This window comes from Leuresthes tenuis, unplaced genomic scaffold, assembly GCF_036924035.1.
Source record: "Leuresthes tenuis unplaced genomic scaffold, fLeuTen1.0.hap1 SCAF_14, whole genome shotgun sequence".
Taxonomy (NCBI): domain Eukaryota; kingdom Metazoa; phylum Chordata; class Actinopteri; order Atheriniformes; family Atherinopsidae; genus Leuresthes; species Leuresthes tenuis.
Genome location: NW_027325368.1, coordinates 19,474,847 through 19,495,570, shown reverse-complemented (window position 1 = coordinate 19,495,570; position 20,724 = coordinate 19,474,847). Strand labels below are relative to the sequence as shown.

The 20,724-nt window shown below is 38.8% G+C and overlaps 1 protein-coding gene across 6 annotated transcripts in view; it reads right to left on the bottom strand.

The window, feature by feature from the left end:
• The window catches only part of astn1 (astrotactin 1), a 327,153-nt gene extending 309,696 nt beyond the window's left edge, over positions 1-17,457 (bottom strand). For all 6 annotated transcript variants that reach the window (XM_072364268.1, XM_072364270.1, XM_072364269.1 and 3 more), the window contains exon 1: positions 17,077-17,457. In XM_072364268.1, the coding sequence (XP_072220369.1) occupies positions 17,077-17,386 (310 nt within the window). In that variant the 5' untranslated portion in view covers positions 17,387-17,457. The remainder of the gene's footprint in view (positions 1-17,076) is intronic.
• Between the last annotated feature and the right edge of the window lie 3,267 nt (positions 17,458-20,724).

Sequence of the window (20,724 nt, the reverse complement as noted above, 5' to 3'; positions counted from 1 at the left end):
ATATATTACACCTCGAGATACCCAGTAAGCATTACAATAACGGAGCAAGTAGCTTTCTGAGGCCTTTCAAATACAGCATGATTAAACATGATACTTCTATTGTTTGTTTAAGGTTGCAGTGGCTTAATTATCTAAAGTTGGGACAATCTTGTGGTGTGAAATGGTGTCTGCAGTGCAGTATATCAGCTTGGAAGCTTTCCGAAAATATTTTATTACAGGTCTCAACATACACATTTCAACACAAGACAGTGGCTTAATGCTTTGGTTCAGTGTTTCTCCTTATTGACACAGTGGTAGTAAATAAGCAACACTTCAGCATTTGGATATTGAAAATTACTCCATCTTAAAGCTAATTCCATTACCACACACCAAACAAAGCCAAGCTTCATCAGCAGCAGCGCTCAGACTTACTGACGATTACAGCCCTTAATCTAATGTATCGACTGGTTCATCTCTTGCTCTGTTTGTCTTTCCATCTCCTCGCAATGCAAATCTTCCCTCCTTCAATATCTTGCTCTCCTTGCTCTCACTGACCTCACTTCTCTTTCACAGCTTTGTCATCTGTCTCCTCTTTTCCCGTCTCTGTCTCCTTTAGTCCTCTCCTTTTTGTCAGCTGTCTTTCACTACCTCACAACATTGTCTTCTGTTTCCCTCACCTGTCAGCCACAAAGGGTTTAATCATCAGCTTAATGTCACACCCTATTTAAGGAATGCCCAAAAATGCAAGCACGTACAGCCACACCACATCCTGTCTGGTTAGTGGTTTCACACGAGCCTGCCACTCTTTTTTTTTCTGTTAGTGGTAGGAAACACGAGAGGAATGCTGAACAAGAAGGAGCCCACATGCAGACCGCTCAGCACCGTTTCATATGTTTGTTTACAAAAATGTTTTATCCTTCATGCATTACGTGTTCACAGTGCTGCCACAATCGCTTTGGTGAGCATGACTGACAGCCAAATGCAAAGCTGATGCTTAACTTGTGCTTTTAGATGGAAAAACTTAGCAGCTCTGGGACTAGTTAGCACAAGGATTGATAGATAGATGGAATGACGATAACACTGGAGCAAAGAGACATAGAGAAAACATGAGCTCATACATTGATTTCTCAAAGCTTGAGGTGCTGTGGAAGATGAAAATAAGTTGGCAGAGCACAGCAGACTTTGATAGGATGATACACAAGCCTGGCAAAGACACCCTGGAATGGACTTCTAGTTGGAAATGGCTACAAATGATCAAGTGTGGTATTTAGATGACAAGAAGCAGGAGAACACAACCATGACAGTGAAGGTAGCGTAACGAAAGCAGTCACCCTGAACAAGTGGGCAGGATTATCTTGCTGTGGCCATTGTCTTCACATTGCTACAGATACACTCTCTAATTCTGTCTCTGTCTCTGAGGCCTTATCCCTGTAACAGATGTAGATAAGAGCTTATTTTAACAACAGCCATGAAGGACAAAGTTCAGCCGTGACAGCTACACTGTCGGTATAATCTCTCCAGGGGACTGAACTTTTTTTTTTGACAGATTATGAAGAAAACAACTGTACATTCTTATTCTGGCTGCACAAGCAAATATCTAAAACATTTATTCTACAGCAGTCACCGTCACATTTCTACAGGACAGAAATCATCCAACAGCCAACTTCCCTGATAATCCACTGGATAGAATTTGTGGTCTCTGCATGCCGTGAGGACCAAATCCACACGAAAAGTCATTGAAATGTATGACATGTTAAAGACCGTATAGCAGTAGCACAGGAAGACAGTAATTACAAAGTCAGCCAATTGATTCAACAGCGTTAGCACTGGCAATTAATCTCCATGAATTATTGATCCTTCCAGATCAAGATAGGCTATAGTAGCAAAATTCCTACATGTCTTGAACTGAGCGAGTTGTATTTCCTAATGAGCTCAAGAGAGAAACACATGTATGTTTCAGTGCTTCTAAACTTCTGACCGAGACACAGAAGAAAATTCGATAAATTTTACTTTGACAGGCCAGATAACCTAATATTTGATATCCATATCAAAGGTTATCTGTGGAAAATATCCCATCTTTTGACAGGCACTTGCTATGAAAGCAGAATGGTGTTGCAATGCATCCAACAGCAATGAAGAGGAAGACTACAGTAAACACAGATATTCTAAAAAAAAACCTGACTAAGAAAGACTAGCATTTGGCATATTAACAAATCAAAGATATAAAGTGCTAAGTTTAAACGAGAAATCTAAACTCCAAAAGGCAAATTCTTAACTGGGAAAAATACCACCAATATTTCATCTTAGATCAAATAGAAGACATCTTATATATGAGCACCACCACTTTCCTGCTAAACTGTTGAGTTTCCTAAAACTATCCATTGCTTTTCAGATGAGTATTTCAGTTTAAAAACTTGGCCACATTGAGATGTGATGGCTCACCTATTTGGCAAAGCAAAATTATACAGTATTCCCATAAAAGGTAAAGTGGATAAAAGCTTAGCCCACAGCACTGCAGAATATGTGCTCCATAGCAGTCTTGTTAGACTTCAGACCTCCTTATCCCAAACCCTCCGTGTCATTGTCTAATTTTTAACAAATAGACTCTATTTTTACCAGCCATATGGTTTATAGGTGGTAATCCCCCCCAAAGGAAGCAAGCCCTGACAAATGGAAAATTCATGACCGTGTACATATTTCACCAGCTTAGCACATGTGGCATGCATACCACATTTACAACCGTCTGCAGCAGTTCTAGTGCCAGCCTCTGGCCAGGCTCGACGTCGAGTGAAAAGAAAAATACATTTCCCATTAATTGACCGGGCTTATGTTTCCCGATGCTGTATCCACCTTTGACACGCTCATCCAGGTGATTTTACGAGACATCTCGCTGAAATGTTGCAATGCCAGCTCAGTAATAAAGTGAAAAAAAAAGAGGTAGGGAAGAAATATGAGACATTCCATTTCTTTAGTGCTCCCTGCAGAAGCTTCAGTGTATGGAACAGAAGGAGAGAGAGATTCCTGTGGAAAGTAATACTGCTCTTCCTGTCTGATATCCGATGCTGTATCAATATGAGGCGTCTTTGAGATTTTACTCCTCGCACATTAAGGCCGAGCCCTGCGAGAACATGTCCAAACTTTCTTCCACTGTGTAGCCAATTTTTTAAAATCAAATTTACTCCCTAACTTTAAGGACAAATCATGGCAACGATTTCATGACTGCAAGCCAGTTTGAAATGACAAATTCTAATTATTGCCCTGAGTCTCCTATTCCGGTTTAAAAAAAAAAAACCTTAGCACACTTTATTATTTGACCAATCCGTTTTGGTCTTTGATCAGCAGCAACTTTCTAATCTAATTATCATGGTGCAGAATGGAGACAGCTCTTTATCGGAACATTTCTTATGCATGGCTGATAATGTGGTAATTCAGTTACACTCTTTGTGTATGATAACTCAGTGCCTATCATAATCTGTGTCATTTAGTTGACAATTAGGCGGCAGTCCCAATCACTGCTGCATAACAGGGATAATAATGCGCATTGTACCACTGCAGCCATTTTATCAAATGAGCTATTGGCAGTGTCAGACCCATTTCAGTGTGTCCACATTCATGCATGTGTCATGCTGGCCCATTCAGAGACAGCGGTTTTTCAGCTGTTTTCCTTCCTCAACAATAGCAGCCATGAAATAATCTAGGTTAGTAGGGAGCTGCGTCAGAGAAGAAAATAGAATTTGAAATTAGGGGGGGGGGAAGTTACCTCTACAAATATAAAACCGACATCCTAAAGAACTGAATAAACAAACAACTAAACATGTAACCTAACCTCTGATGGGAATTTAAAGGTTATGCCATATTGACAGTGGAAACAACAAGGTATTTTTCTTTTTTTTTGACCTGGACCCCTACACACATATGTTCACTTTGAGATAACTGTTGAGAAACTAGAGGAGAAAGTCTGTGTCCCATTTTGAGTTCTGACTGATTGATCTTAAGTAACCATATTTCCCTTGGTTCAGACTAAGACAGTGACATAACAAGGTCAGCAAAATGCCAAAGGAGACATGTCATAAAGTAGCTTAAAATATCTACACACTAAAAAACTACCCAACAACCCAAAAAAGTCAGACGACCTGCTGAGGTACGACGTAGATTCAAACTGACATTGTTATATCTATTGTGTCACTCTACAGGTGAAATGTATCCGTAGTTTATTTCTACTAGCGTGACTGATGAAGACAGACGTGCGTGGATTATGATTACAATGACCTGAACAGCTAAATTGCTTTAGGTTTTGTTAAAGCGATACATACTTGATGGAGCTTTTAAAGTTGCATAAATTCATTCAGAAAGTTAGCTTCACAAACTTAAAACATCCAGTCTTTTCCACCACTTGTCACCAGCACGGCTTGGACCAATCACTTCTTTCACAATGCTTGAACATGCACAATTAATTGGAAATTACGTATTCGACAAACTGAGTAAATAGACGTCGGGTTAAACAAACGTATTTAAGGTTTGACGTTAGCAAGGTTCAAGAAATTGTGGTTTTTGGTATAGCAGACGTATTGCGTTACTTGAATTTCTGCATTTGTCACATGATGTCATGATTCTATTAGAAAATCTTGTCTGTTTTTACCGCTCCAAACATAGTTTCAAATCAATTGCTCAGAATGTTTTTGGACTGACAATCAATTGGATACAAATAATGAATACTGAGATGTAATAACATCTTATTTTTTGTCAATGGAATCAATTGGATTTCATTTTCCATTTTTGAGTACTTTGCTGACGAAACTGAAGATAAAAGTCAGCTTTAGCAGTAGACATCACTGCATTTCTAACATCAAAGACCAGTTTGACCAAACCGGAACTGTTCCACCCAAAACCCTCCAACATATCAGCAGATTCTGAATAGACTCTACAGAGCTCAATCAAACCTTACAGTTAAACAGCCCTCTATAGAAACCACTGCTAGAATGTCGTATTGCCTTTGAACCGATGTCCTTCTTGTGTGTAACACCTCTCCCGGTGGTTGAGAAACTGACAGATCGAGGCCAGCCTGTGGTGACAGTGGCAAATTAAGATGTATTGCTTTTACCGGATGATGAAATAAGGACATCATAGGGGGAACCAAGAAACCAGTCTGCTGCTCTAAACACATGAACATAGATGCTTCCTCTGACAGAGCCTAATCTGAAAACCTTCGAGGAGCCTCTTGGTTTTTCTTACGTTTATAAATTTGTTTGCGATTGTGCACACACATAATAACAATGTTCCTTAATCTTTTCGTGTGTTTGCTGTGAGAAATCTCAAAGACAGCGTGTCCATGGGCTGCCATAAATTACAGCAACCTAATCTTAAAACAGCGGTGGGAAATATTCATAGGTGGTGCCTGACTGTTTGTTCACCTCCTGACCCTCTCCCACTGGCCTCTGTGAGCCTGCATACAGATTAAAGTTTCTTTCCCCTTTCATTTCTCCTGTCCTGACTACCTAATAAAACACGTTGGCAGCAGCGCAATATTTGAGAACTGTATCCACAAGCTGTAAGAGAGCCAGCAAAGATTGCTACATACATTACCGTTTTCTCAATAACCTCTACCCTTAAGTGTCATTATAAAGGTTAATCAATGAGTATAGCGAGTCTTTACAAGGGGTCTGAATACTTGTGTGTTATGTACATTGGCCATTTCAGACATGCAATTTCAACAAAGCAACAAAACACTTAGGAGATCTGTGTGTACATGGATAAAAAAAACTCAGTTCAATCCAGTTTGACAAGTCTAAAACGTTCCATAGACAGTGCATGCAAACAATGGTAGATTGTTTGCGTTTTTTAGAGTGGTTTAAGCAGAAGAGAATCCCGATGTTTGTTACAGCTCAAGGACATGCACGTGCCTTTTGTTGAGCAAAGCTGCATGTAAACACAACTTCCTGTTTGTTTACAAGAAACCTTCAGAGGCAGTATTCAGTACTTTATGTTGTGTTCTGTATTCTAGCTGTAAGCTACGTCCTGGGTAACATTTATCAAGTGTCTTTTATTCATACGTAAAAACTAAAGCAACGCACTCTAACAGTAGCTCTTGGATGGAAATATTAAAGATGATCAAAAATGCTTAATGCACTCGTTTTGTTTTCTGTTACCTCTTCCTATCTGAGAAACCGTTGACTTGATTCTGACATCACAGGAAGGAACAGCAGAGCAGGAGAGAAGGTGAAAAGCTGTAACTGAGACTAAATTGCCCCTGAGCTGAGTATTATTTGAAGATTTGATGTTTGATACCTTAATGCTCTTTTATTATCATCATTATTCAGATAGTAGTGTACGGAGATAAAGGTGCCACCTCAAACATTTCTTATTCCTTCCTTCCTGTCTTCCCCTGCTGTGGTGATAAAAACGCCACCTTTCTTTAGAACCCCTGTCTAAGCACCCGATCATGTCACCATGGTAACCACTCACTTGCAGTTATTTGCCTTCTGATCTCTTTCTGTCTCCTTCTCTTGCTCAATCTTTATCTCCTTGCTCTCCTCCTGTCTAATTCCTCCTCGTACGCTCTCCTGCGCAGTTCTCAGAGCTCTCCTTGTGCAAACACCAAAACAATCCTTGATCTCTGCTTGATGTTAAAAGATTTATCCTCAGAAAGGATGGTATGAGCGGCGCAGAAAACCAATGAAAGATTTTGCAGTGCGAAATCACTCCGCGGATGAAGATTCACCTCAAGCATTTTGGGAATGATGTAAGTTTTGGACAGAATGAACTTTAAAGAATGGATACTTTGAAAAGAAAGGAGGGTGGGGGAGAATAGAAGGGGTCATATAATTGTGGCAAATCAAATTAGGTCCTTTCAACATGAATGCCAAGAAATGGTCTTGAACAGATTATATTTGAAAAGTTTTATGAAGCAAAAAAAAACTAAAAACCTTGTCTAAACAATATATATTTAAGTGTGCAGTACAGGGCAACCAGTCAGATGAGTTTACATTAAACTGACTGTCAAATCTGAATTTCATGAACGTGAATACGGAATTTAGAGTTATATGATCAACTAACAGGAACTGTCAATTCATAGCTACATATTAAACAATTTATAGCACCATGAAACATTCAGACTACTTGTAACAGTCATACCTGCTGTTGTTCTGGATACGAGTGGTTGCATGGTTTTCTGAGTTGCACAAAACCAGTCAATCTTCAGCACCATACCACCCTTGTCCTTGTGATGTGTTCTGTTCTTTTTCAGTAAAAACTTATAATAAACCTCTAAAGTACCAAGAAGCTCTAGGACCATATTTACTAGAGCATTTACAAGCTTTTACACTGAAAATCTGCTATTACAATGTACTTAAATTAATAGCTGAATGGCAGGGGCCAAGATATATTTTTGCAAAGATATAAATTATCCACCTGAAATTACATTTGACTTCTCCTGTGAGCAGGAAGCTGCAGGGACTGGAGAGTGTATTGTGGAGAGGAGAGAATCTCTTCTCAATTATGGTAATGTATTTGAAATGCCAGAGGAAGATATTATCAGAACATGGAGATTGCCGAGAAACATTACTTACTGCAGGACAATCTAAGACAACCAAGGATAATAACAGTGATAAGAATAATAACAGATTCCTCTTTAATCATCTGGCCCTTTTCTTAACATTGTTACTTTACAAAAATAAATAAGAGCAGATGAAAGAGACACTCTGAGAATAAAAATAAGTATCAAATAAGATGATCAAACTTATTTTTTTAATCGTAATTCTCCATATTTTTCCTTTTATTTCTAATTAAGCTCAACTTTCATCGTCAGTATTTTTGACCTGTGCTCGCTCTCTCTCGCTCCTGTCTGATGTCACGAAGGCAAGAGTGCAGAGGTCTATAACTAGCTCGAATGGTCAGGAGGCTCACAGAGATGTAAAGTTTATGTTCATATGCCTTCATTTACCAGAATAGCAGTCTTTCACAGAACTAAGGGAGTCTAAAACAGACATGGATTTAATGATTTCATATTTACAGCACCATGATGAGCTGTCCATGGTGCTGAACTTTGACACAATGATAGTGGAGTAGACTGTAGTTAAACCCATGACTTAATTATTCACTTAAGTGAAAGAAAGTTAATTTAAAGTTAATTTAGTTTATTTAAATGAAATGGGCAGATTGACAGTCCGTTTGATCAGAGCCAAGCAGCCCAGGTCAAATGTGATCAGCTTTGCAAGTGTTTTTGTCCAAGAAACACTCATCTGTGCTGTCAATACACCACTCACTCCTGATTATCGGAATGTTAGCTCATTTGCAACTGTATGCCACACTTCAATCATCATAAAGCTTATAATTTGGGATGGCTCAGGTAATCCTGAAACATCCCATAGTTAAGCTGCTATAGGCTTAGACTGCTGGGGGACCTCATCTGTCACACCTTTCCTCACTTTGCTCTCTTTTTCCCCCTGTTTAATTTCTCAAATGATATTATGTACATGTGACATTATTGTGGTTATTAACTTGTGTTTCCCTGTTCCAACAGGTATTCTTTGAATGGTGTTATGGTGTTTTTTCCCCCCTCTTTTCTGTCCCCTTGAACCCCAGCTGGTCGAGGCGGATGGCCACCCTTCCTGAGTCTGGTTCTGCCAGAGGTTTCTTCCTGTTAAAAGGGAGTCGTTCCTTTCCACAGTCGCCTCAGGCACGCTCAGGACGGGAGATTGGACTGAAGACCAGTTTCGGTGCAATCTGTTGGTTTCCTTAGCTAGGATATTGTTTTTTGTATTGGCTCTATATGAATGAATTGGATTATTTTGAAATTAATTAATTGGATTTCATTGGATTATGATTACAATGAATTGAATTCCAATTAGCTTGAATTGGACTATATTATTTAAGTGTCTTGAGATGACAATTGTTGTAATTTGGCACTATATAAATAAAACTGAATTGAATTTAATTGAGCTGGCTGCTTCTGTGTTTATTGATCAGCACAACATTAGTTGGGTCTTTTGGAACACAGCTCTTTTCACATGATGCAATATGCTGCTAAGAATTTGAGGGTAGTTTTTACATCATAGCCTTGATCACATGCAAGCACTGAAACATTTCTCTTACACACAAAAAAGGGAAGAAAAGAAATTCAAATAAAATAAGGTACATTAACATACACAGTCTTAAAATGTGTTATTTCTGGTTATAAAATCTCCAGTTGAGCTACAAACATAGCCTGAAAAATGAAGCAGACATCCCGATACTGCTGCTTCATACAACTTGTTAAATGTTATCTCACATGATACCACCTGTGGTTAACTATGTTAGAATTAGTTGAAAGCAGCTTAACACAAAGCCAGGGTACTTTAGTTCTGTTATACTGGCCAGAAGGAACGATGTTCAAGGCAGGAAACATCTTTATTCACAGCTCAACCTTGTGTGAATTAGTTTGCAGTTCTTGGTAGTAGCTCACAGCAGGACGTACAGCCCTGTGAATGGAATGCATGTTAGCAACTTTCTTCCTCTACACTCATGTAAAGCACTTGGAACAACGTGGCATATTTGTTTTTTGAAGCAAGAGAACAAAGAGACTGGAAGCCTCAGGTTCTATAGATGGGCATAAGTTGGCCACTATTATGTAACTCACCTATGCTTAGGAACAACACTAAATTCAGCACATCCAATTAACAAATGAGTTTTTTGCTCACTAAGCTCAGCTAAGTGTCTCTGACACTGTACATGCACAGTAATTATATGTCTCTGTAACATATTCATTATGGCAGGAGTATATGAGGGCGGGTTTTAATTGCTCTGGGGGACACAGTGGTAGGCCATTGTTTCATGCCAGGGTCTCATCTCATGTTAAAATTTATTTTCAATAATAGAAACCACAATTACTGAGCAAAGATGTGAAGCGCCTCTCAACAATTATTGATGACTATGGTTTTTTTTAACCAATTCTCTCTTTGACAATGGTGTTCCAATATGTCTGCCTTGAATACTTTGACCCTGGTGCTGTGAGCATGAAGATGGAGATAAGTTCTTTTTGAATGCCACTGCTCTGCAGCCAGGCTGTATCTGTTGGTAAAGCAGGCACATTGCAGATATAGAACAGGTTCAATAACACCAGTATTTAAAGATGAACAATTTACTGTCTAACTCGATTAGGACAAAGTAATTATATGGATATTTGCTCAGGTTGGTCACATCTCACTCAGGCCCACGGGAAGAAACACAAATAATTTATTTCAACATACTCCTTCGTAAATGCCAGGATTTATTTAAATGAACAGAATTGGAAAAGAATATTTTGAAAAAAGAGCAGCTGGTATTCATGTAAACAGGACGTTGAAAGCAATGGTCTTTCAAGATGTTTCTTGTTTGTTTATATATGCTGTAAATCTGTATTATTGAGTGGTTCAACATTTTCTGTTATCAATGAGGATGGTCGAATTCAGAGCATATTTTATTACCCTACAAACTTTATGAAAAAAAGAAAAATATGAACTTGTGCTCTCTGTGATTGGCTTTGTAAAACCACAAAATATCCACTTGAGTTATGCAATATGCAAATATTGTTATTACTGCTCATTTCGTGTGTGGGGGAGGGGGTAATACAGTAATACACAATTGTATTTGTGTATTACTGTTCAATATAGGCCTGGGTCAAAATGCCTTCCAAAGATCAAGTTAAAAAAAGATCTCAAGGCTACTTGAAAGGATGAAGACTGTACAGTCTTTCCTGTATTGAGTTCAAAACTGGCCAAAAGTTCTATAAATAAGGATCACAACATGTTATCTTCCAGCAGGTAGTTTCCATCAAAGCAGTTGCTGTGACTGATGAACAAACCCTAGATATCAGGAAAATAATGTTTTCATTCATATTAATGGATAGGTGAATGGACTTTTTTTATTATTGCAAGTCAAATGTAACAAGTTAAAACAGCCTTCAGGTGCCAATGTCCTGTTCACTCGACAGTAATTTCAACTGCATGATGACCACAACGATGCTCTCGAGACTCAAAAGGTGACTTGACACATACTCGCACCGCTACAGTTTATTGCATATTTCAGTGGCACAAATATATACTTTCTGTGGCATACACTTGAATTGTACAGCTAAATTGTTGTTCCACAAAGCGGCTTTGAATGGCAGGCGGTTTAGAGCAGCCTCCCTCCAAGCTTCCCAGCGTGCAAATGTGCAAATCACTGACAGAGAAAATACAGTTCGAGACTTTCCCAGAGGGCAACTTTATTACCTCACCTCCCACACAATTTATGACACAACACCAAAAGGGTAAATTTCTAATAACGCAGCCCGGCTTCTCTGACACTAACGAGTGGCTGCAGTCCTGCAGCAAGAATTTACTGTCAGTCACAGAATCCCCCCTTTTCAAATTGCTTCTTAGGTGCTTCTCAGAGAGGCAATTGGGTGAGAAAAATAGGAGCAGCTGTAAAAAGTGGAAAACGTGTTGAATTTAAATCGCACATCCCGTCAACCCATCACCGGACGCGTTTAAAAACCAGGTACACCTTTTAAACGATGCTACTTGGGGCAACGAAAATGTAAAAATGTCAGCATGCTTTAAAACAAGGTGACTTTTTTCTAAACTCAAGATGAGGGACACTGCTTGAGGGTTTCACTTTTAACTATAACACTGAGAGCATCGCTTAAAATTGTTGAGATTTCTGAGTCTCTGAGGTTTTCAATGCTCAAATAATTACCAGGGATTATCCGAGTATAAAGTGTCCTAACGAGAAATAGAAGATGATGAAGGACTGTGTTTGCCAGCAGGACTCACAGCTGCTGCTGAGAAAGGTATTGCCTGATAAGCTCTAACTGACTGAAGTGGCCAAGGACTTGCATTTGAAGTGGTACTCAGATATTCCACTTAGAACAACTTTTCACCATTGGCCTTGAAAGAAAGCTTAATTTATATAAGTTACAACCATAATCGACTTTACCTCTTATGATAATAATCACCACGCTATTTGTTTCAAATACAAATTATTTTTTCCTGAATATATGGCTAAATATACATGGTGCGTTTTGAAGGAAAGTGGTAAATTGTACACTTACGCAGTACATATTTAGTAAAACATGTGTTGAGGGCAATGAAAACCATTTCACTGCAGCAGGGGTTTGACAACTGTGTTTTAGAATTAAAGTCAAGAAGGAAAAAAAGGGTATATAACTGCTGCTCCACAGCATTCCTCTCCAACTGAGACATCAGTAAGATCTAAGAGATTCTGTTGCACACTTTCTATTTTTCTTTCTCTACCCACTAAGAACAGTTTAACCAGCAGCTACCACTGACACACAACTTAAGACTTTCAGCATTTCAGTCATGCAAATAAAGCAGAATAAAGCTGATCTAAAATGACAAGACTGCACATAGAGCATACCAGCAATCTGAGGGACCTATATTAAAAAGTTTCGAATGAATACATCGTCCAATACAATGATGCTTGAGAAGACAAGTCAAACATGGTAAGTAGGCCATCAAGATATACTAACAGATGCCAAAACATATTTGACAACTCATCCAGATGATGATTCTCTACTGCTTTAATTCAAAATGGGTAAAAGTTTTTCTCACGAAAAGACTGAACAGGGTGCATTTTTGTAGCCTTTTTCCATCACAAACAATCTTACCATCTTTGAACCCCTCATATCAATAAATACTGTAAATCCAAATATTTCTGAGTGTGGGAGGAAAAATTGTTGTTGACTTGCATACAATTGTCAATTTAGTGACTGTGATGCCATGTTTTGCGAATGTTCAGACCTCTTCTAGAAACATGTTTTTCATAAAGACATCAAGCAACCCAATCTAAGTACTTCCTGAATACAGCTTGTCTACTTTCAGTGAAAGACAGTCTCCAGTCCTGGTTAGCATGCAGAAGGTCATGCTTCCCCACTTCAGGCATACTAAAGTGAGACCTCATGCAGCTGCATCCTCCACAAAGCTGCACTAAATAAGGGTGCACTCCAGATTTCAGGAGACTAGTTTGACCACACAGATGCAAATGGCTGCTGATTAAACCATAGTTTACAAGGACAAGCTGCAGCACTCTGAAAGGTCATTTTACATGTATCTCTTGCTCAAACACATGTGTGCCTCTGCATCGTGTTTCTAAATTTTTCGAGTTAGCCTTCTGTTACTACCTTAACTCTTGGCAAGATGCATGAGACACCTTTGTGTGCCGGTGAGGAAATGCAAACATAGGCTCAGAGGAACAAGTACTACATTAATCAGAAGGAGATGAAGGTAAGTTCAACATAATAAGGGCTAGTGTGAGACAATGATACCCAGACCACCAACAGCAGCTAAGAGTTTAATGCTTCTATATCACAGAGATTTCAATGTAATTACTGCTTTTTATCAATGTAGCCACACCCTGTCAGCTCAAATTGCTTTGGTTACCTGAAAAGACATAAATGGAACAGATAAAAACTCAGGTTTACAATTCAACACAGACACCCTTTATTAACACAGAAGGTTTTGTTCAACAGCAAAAGAAATTAAGCAACCTACAAAAAAGGGGGGTTGCGGGTGATACACAAATAAGCAAATTAAAGGCTGCAGCTGCTCCACTGTTTATATTCACATGGCAGGGATGCTACTTGAACCCCAAAAGAAGAACTGTGCCAGGCTCCCTGGTGTGAATTTTCATTAAAAGTTTTCTGTCCTGGAGCAGAATGGGACACATGAAAATGTCAGACACAAACTTAGATTCAATAATATGCGGCACCAGCCCTGAGACATTCCTCTACCCCATAATTAACTGACTATTGTCTAAATTACGACTTTAAATAACCAATTCAAACAATTCAAATCTAGTGGTCTCATGGTGTAAACACTCAATAATACTGCAAACATCTTCTTATCGTAGCACTATTCCCCACATCCATATGTCTGTTCATTGAATCAGCCACATAAATGTGCCAACAGATCATTTGTAGTGACTGGAGTTTTTAAAAGCTCTGCATTTCTTCTTCTGGGTGAAAAGGGAAAAGAAGAATTTCACATACATGCAAAGTATCCACTATTGTACTACTATATTGCAGACATGTTCACAAGTCATTTTTTCCAAGTCCAATTCAAGTCTCAAGTCAATTACTGAAATGAATGTTCTATCATTAGACAAATGCCACTTGTTCTAGATAAGACTGCATTGCTGTATGTTATGGCATGAAAGTGTGAAATATATCATCAATATATGTAATATTATTATACACTGCAGGATCAAAATTGATCAGAGCATGGTCACTGAAGAGAGCCATTTCAATCCAATGTGAAGAAACGTCATGAAAGCCTGTTTGAAGTACATAAATGTATTTGGAAATATGTGTGCTTGCTCTGCACCACAGGATACATTAACAGACATATTAATAACTGGCTGTGTAGCCTGAACTTCTCATGCATAACATTTTTCAGTGCATTTTTTCAGTTTTTTGACACCTGAAATTTTATCAGGTGTCCCTGAAATTTTAAAAGTAGGCTATTTAAAACAGCAATTAGATTGATGTTAAGCTACATCCACGTAGACTTGACTTAGCAATTAATATGGTAACTGTTAACCGAGGCTACTTCACCAAAGTCCTTCCCAAATTTCACAGGTTGCTGCAGATAAATCAGCAATGCCGTGTAGTGAACAATGAAGCTATAATCTGCATATAGTTTACAATTATTTTGATTAGTTTGCTAGCGGTATTACTTGTTACATTGAGGTAGTCTTAATAAAACAGAAACTACTGCAGATGTCCATATTATTGTTAAATCAACCAAGCAAAAAGAGGAGAAACAATCATCCATTATTTCTTTTATAGATAAAGGTCAGTCAGTCAGAAAAATTTCTAAATCTTTGAAAGTTTCTTAAAGTTCAGTAAAAAAAAGCTTTTCAAAAGCTGAGATGAAACATAATTCTCTTCAGAACTGTGCAAGGAAAAGAAGAACAAGACTTACAGAGACATGCTAATGTATGGGCACCCCTGGCCAAAACTTCTAGCTCAGTGAAAAGTCTAGTAAGAAGAGAAGGAAGCGATTTCCAAAAGGCATAAAGTAATGATTAAGCATTCTTTTCAATATCTTAAGCAATGTCAGTGTATTATTTGTGCTTTATTTCGGTGAGCAAAGGAGACTATCTCGATAGGTGCAAGCAGGATGTAGTGTTGTTTCCTTTGACGTCTTCCAACCTACATAGAATGTTAAAAAAAAGAAGAATATGTACACAAACCTGTAAAGAGCAGTGTATGAAAGTCAGCCCACATAAGTCTTACAAACTGCTGATCACGCAGGGAGCCAAGACTTTGGCTTCAACAACTTTTCCTGTCTTATCAATTTAATCTTTAAAAGATGAAAATACAAAAGGCGTTTTGCTTAACATGTTAAACTTGAAAAGCTAATGGCTTTTGGAAATCTTGTAACCTTTTTATTTGTTGAGATTTTCACACGAACAGAAATTTTGGCTAAAAGTTTTGACTAAAGCAGCAGCAAACCTAACGGAAGTAAAAATAATTTCATCTAGCATGTCGCCCTGTGGATCCACTGAGCTTTAAGTGCTGCTTCATGATAGTTTTCAGGTCAATGTACATGTTTTTTTCCCCAAGGCCTGTAACTCTGTGAACCACAACCATCTGCTTTATCAGCTAATAATCAATTCCAAATGCTGAGATGTAGATGCCCTGTATGTTATATACACAGCAGTTACACTACAGTTTGCATCACTGTAGTGTGTGTTGTTGTAACTAGTGGCAGTGCAGAAACCTTAAATGTTGTTTTTTTTTAACTAAACAACACTGAACACTATTATAACTCTAATTGTAATCATGAACTTTGCTAAAAGAAAGGTAAAATTCTATGGCTAAGTATATAGGAAAATTGAATCCGTGGCAGCTCTCTACTGTGTGCTAGCTAGAGTTTAAATGTAAGAGTATCCCAAAGTAACCCTAACCCTGATCTACAGGGGCAGCATTGAAACAAATCAAAAGGAGTGACAATACATATCAAAATGCTAAATCAATACAATCATACCACTGTGAGACAGCCTTATAATTATGAAAGCCTATCATTTTCAGTCCCGCCATTGAAACAGCGTACTAAAGCATGAAATCCAAAAAGTTATTGGGTGTAAAATGTGTTTCACGTGGGCAACTGCTCTGAAAACTGAAAACAAATGACATAAGCAAAAGAAAGATCTCATTTTTCTGCACACTTCTTTACTGCTTTTCTGCGGATTGCAGGCTTGGGTTAATACAATTCAGAAACAATGCTGCCTCTAAACACTCCACCAAAAAACAAAACAAACCAAACGCAAATCTCAGAACATCTTGATTTACGTGTGTGACACTTGAAACGGTGAGTTAGTCTCAGCAGCCGTTAGATTGATGCGGCGCCCCTATCAGCAGAGGAATTAAGCACCATGGACAGCGGCTGGTAAACTTCCTGCCAAACTCGCTGCTACTGACAACTGACTCAACGTCGAGTTCAAATTAATTTCACCCAGAGTAAACTTGGACACCTCTCATTTATCAGAGGGCGTGAAGTGTTGCTTTTTAACAAGGAAAGTAACAATATACAACACGGGCCGCAAATAAGTCATCACTTCTGGGCAGAAATATGGGCGAGCTTAAAAGTTGGACAAAGGCGAGGAAAGTTTGGCTGCATGCTTGCTAACCTGTTAATTAGCAAGTTATTCTCCACACCTGTTAGCAAACCAAACCGTGTGTGTAAGCTAGCAGCAAATTTCTCAATACATAGGACATTAAAGTGACACTAATTTATTTGTCATTTGTTTTATTCCAATTAAAACATACATGATTTCCAGCGCTGAGATGCTATGGGGCCTATTAGCGCATCATCCAGTTCTAAGTGTTGGTCTAAATAATGACACAGAGTACGCTAATTATTACCCAAGGAAACCGCGACACTTCCAATGACTTCTGTTAGCTGTTGATATTTATTACCATATTTCACGTAGCGTACATCAAAACAGTGCAACCGTGGTGTGTAGCTCGGCCTAAGCTAATAGACAGATGTTCTGTGTAAAAATAGGGACTTAGCTGGCTTAAATCCGCTTAATTGGCGGCTAATGAACCACACTGACCACCACGTTTGCAAAACTCACCTAAGACAAAAAAGGGGAGCTCGGTGTTTTCCAGGTCGTCCACCACCACGACGTCTCCGGGGAAATCGTTTCTAACGGAGAACAGCAGCTTGGGCTCAGAGGCCGACGGACTGTGCATGATGCTCAGGTCGTTCTCCCTCAAAAACGGCAGCGCCGACACGGTGACACTCTTCATTTTGCACTCGGTGTCCTGGCTCTGGTCCTCGTCCCCGTTTAGACACCGGACGTTCACCGTGTGAAAGACCAGAAGGAGCCAGGCGAACCCCAGCAGCCGAAGCAGCGGTCTCAGCTCCATGTTGCTGCTCGCCATCTCCGACGCTCCTTTTCCTCTCCCCTCCTCGCTGTTTCTCTTACAGGCTGCTTGAGTCTCCTACCCCGGCGGATGAGGGAGAAGCTGAGTGGATGAGAGGGAGTGTGGTACACCGACGGGCTCTCTCGGTGTAGGAAACAAACGCCCCTTGTTTCTCTTCTACGATCAGTCACATGATTTTTTTTGTAGATACTGGGCTAGGCATTGATTGTGGTGCTGTTTCAACGCTGTTGACCCCTTTACTGTAATTGATCGATAAACTATCTTAATAGCTCTGTAATGGCTGAGCATAGATTACTAACAGCAAATGCACCCAGTGGCCCCAGGGTCCCATCAACAAAACCATCAGTTTTTAATTTAATTGTATATTTACTCCTTTATTCAAATTTGCATGTTATCTCCCAGGGACAGAACTGAGCCTCTTTAGTAGCTTGCCTGACCTCTTGATTGGGTGGACACTAAACTGGGTGCATGGATAATTGCCTAATTGATGGTGCAGATGCACAAGCTGACTGTTGATACTCACAGTATATTGTCAGTGTTTGTCATGTGTCATTTATATCCAGGGCAAAGGATACTGTGTTGCCAGTTACTCCCCCCCACAGCTAAGTGTCTATTTTGGTTTATGAAACAATAATGTCCTGACGATTTCACACTTAATTCAGGGAATTTAGTGCATTAATTGTCATAGTGTTGCAAAATAAATGTGTGTCCATTCTTGCTGGTTGTCGTTCTCTGAATCTCCTCCACAAAATGTCGAATGCATTTTCAATAGCAGACTGATCTGGACACCAGACAGGCCATGCAAGCACACCTACTGTATATGCCAAACTGTTCTAAGTTACACACAATGATCTCTGGAAATGTCCTGTTGAAATAAACAACTGCTCCCAGTTGAAGTTTGTCACCTTCACTCTATCTATCCCAAATTCAAATTCTGCTTCAATGGTATGCATATATGCAAGTCCCCCATGACATGGACACTGATGCAACCCATATGACCACACATTTTGGCTTTTGTACCTCTCACTGTTGCAGCCTAGATGGTTTATCTCTTCTTTAGAATCAGCAGCTACAGCATGGACTTATGTGAGCATAAAACAAATGTCAACTGGTTTTCTGTCCATCAGAGATGAGCTTGCATCCAATTTTGCAACATTTCCGCACAGAGGTGGCATGTGGCTTATCCCCGTATGATAATGTTGCCAAAAAATAAAAAATGTGCAGCTAAAGTGATATTGGTGGCATGGCTATTTGTCATGCAGTGCTATCTGAGGGCTTCAAGGTGACGTTCATTTAGCAGTGGTTCACTTTTAAGCAATGAGAATTCCAATTTCCAATATATTGAGCACTGTACATGTTGAAATGCCAACATTCTTTGCAATCTTACAATAAGATTTTTTTCCCTTTTTTTTCTAATCTTTCTGTGATTCTCTGACTGAGTTTGGCACAATATAGTTAACGATAACCTATCCTTGCTTCTAAAGGTTATGCCTTTTGTGCAACATTTCTCAGCTCGATCCTTAGGGGCCACTGACCTGCATATTTTAGATGTTTCCCACACCCCATTCCTGCAACATTTCAGATGAAACCGCTCTGCCCACTTGTCAAGTCTGTCAGTGGCCTAATAATCTGAGCCAAATGTGTTGAAGCAGGAAAACATAAAGCTGGTAAAGCAGAGCCCCTCAATGAATGGAGTTGAGGAACACTGCTTTAACCGATGCTCCTTTCATACCCAAACCTGACACCCCTTCCTATAACAAATTAATCTCCTTATTCTACATTCTTCCAGAACAGCTGTACTTGTATATTCTAGAAACTCTTCTATCTTTTCCTTTTCCCCACCTTTTTTGAAATTTTTATTTTACATTTGAAATGTATGTCGATTTTTTTCAATGTCTCATAAATTCAATTAAGTTTGTCATGTAGGGCACTGAAAATTGTTCCTTTGGACTTGTGGCTGTTACATAGGTTGTAAGAATGAACAATTGCATATTTAAGTTTTTATTGGATATTGCTCTTTTCTAGACATGCAGCTAAGTTCACATTTTCATTATAATGCTGAACTATCTCTTTAAATTGAAATAAGATCCACCATAAGGTGTAGATTTAGCCATTTTGGCAGAGTTTAAAGTGGATCAGATAGGTTGTTTTAAATAACAGTTTTACCCTGGCGGCAGAGTAGTAAGAATGGCATGGCAACATCAGCTATTTTCAAGTAGTCAAATCATCTTTCAAAATTAGAGTATGCAGTTGAATAGAGACTAAATACAGATATAAACACTCCTATCAAATGCACTGTTAACTTCCAATGTTGATGGAGTACCCAGATGGAGTACCCAGAGTGCACTGTTTTTCAGCTCACATATTTTAAAAGTGTTATTTAAGACAACAGTAAATTCTCTTAAATCAAATTAAATATGCATTTATCTACTCACTGTGTACTAAAAGGGACTGAATGAAGTTGCTTTTGAAAAAGTTAAAATATTGCTCTATTGCCAGATAGAAAGATGAGTTTATGAGATACCTTAAATCATAGTCACATGTGATTCTTGGTTGCATGCTTATGACGTGGGACACCTTCCATACACACACACACACACACACGAGCCATGTCTTCCATTGCTAACATAAAACATATTGAGTAAAATCTTTGTTCAATTGCAATCTCAGGGTAGCAATTGCATTGGTTTTTAAAGTGTGTTTCCACATCAAAAAGGCAGCAAACACAGAGATAAATTTCACTCAAATTGTACTGAAACTAAGATTTGTGGAGGGCTTTCTGAATCTAAATCCCTGACTGTTTTGTTGACCACACAATTGCAATTTGGATTTGGATACAAAGCCGTAAGAAAAGAAGATTGCGTTTTCTGTGTCACCACCGTCCATTTAATCCATTTAATATTGAAGCAGCTCTGTGGTCTCCTATTAACTAACATTTCTCCAAGTCTCTTTCTGTCCTCTGCAGAAACCATTTGAAAGTCCAAAATAGGGCAGCACATGGGATCAAAGCTTCAAGAAAAATGCATGGAAGTTGACTGGTCTCAGTCTTACGTATTGAAATATTTAAAACTAAATAGTGATTCTGGAGAATATGCAGACTAATTTGTCTGTGCATTCATTATTTATGGAGGGCTGAATGTTCCTCATCCATATTCTCATAATATCCAGTGTTTGTTTAAAGGCTTTTTTTAAAGTCTTTTTTTAAGAGTCTGGCCTGACTTCTTTTGGACACTCCAAAAAAGGCTACTCAACAGTTAAAGTTAAGAAAGGAAAACTTTTCCACACTGTGGTGTGTCATCATCAAATACGAGATCATTTTTTTTTGTTAAATGAGA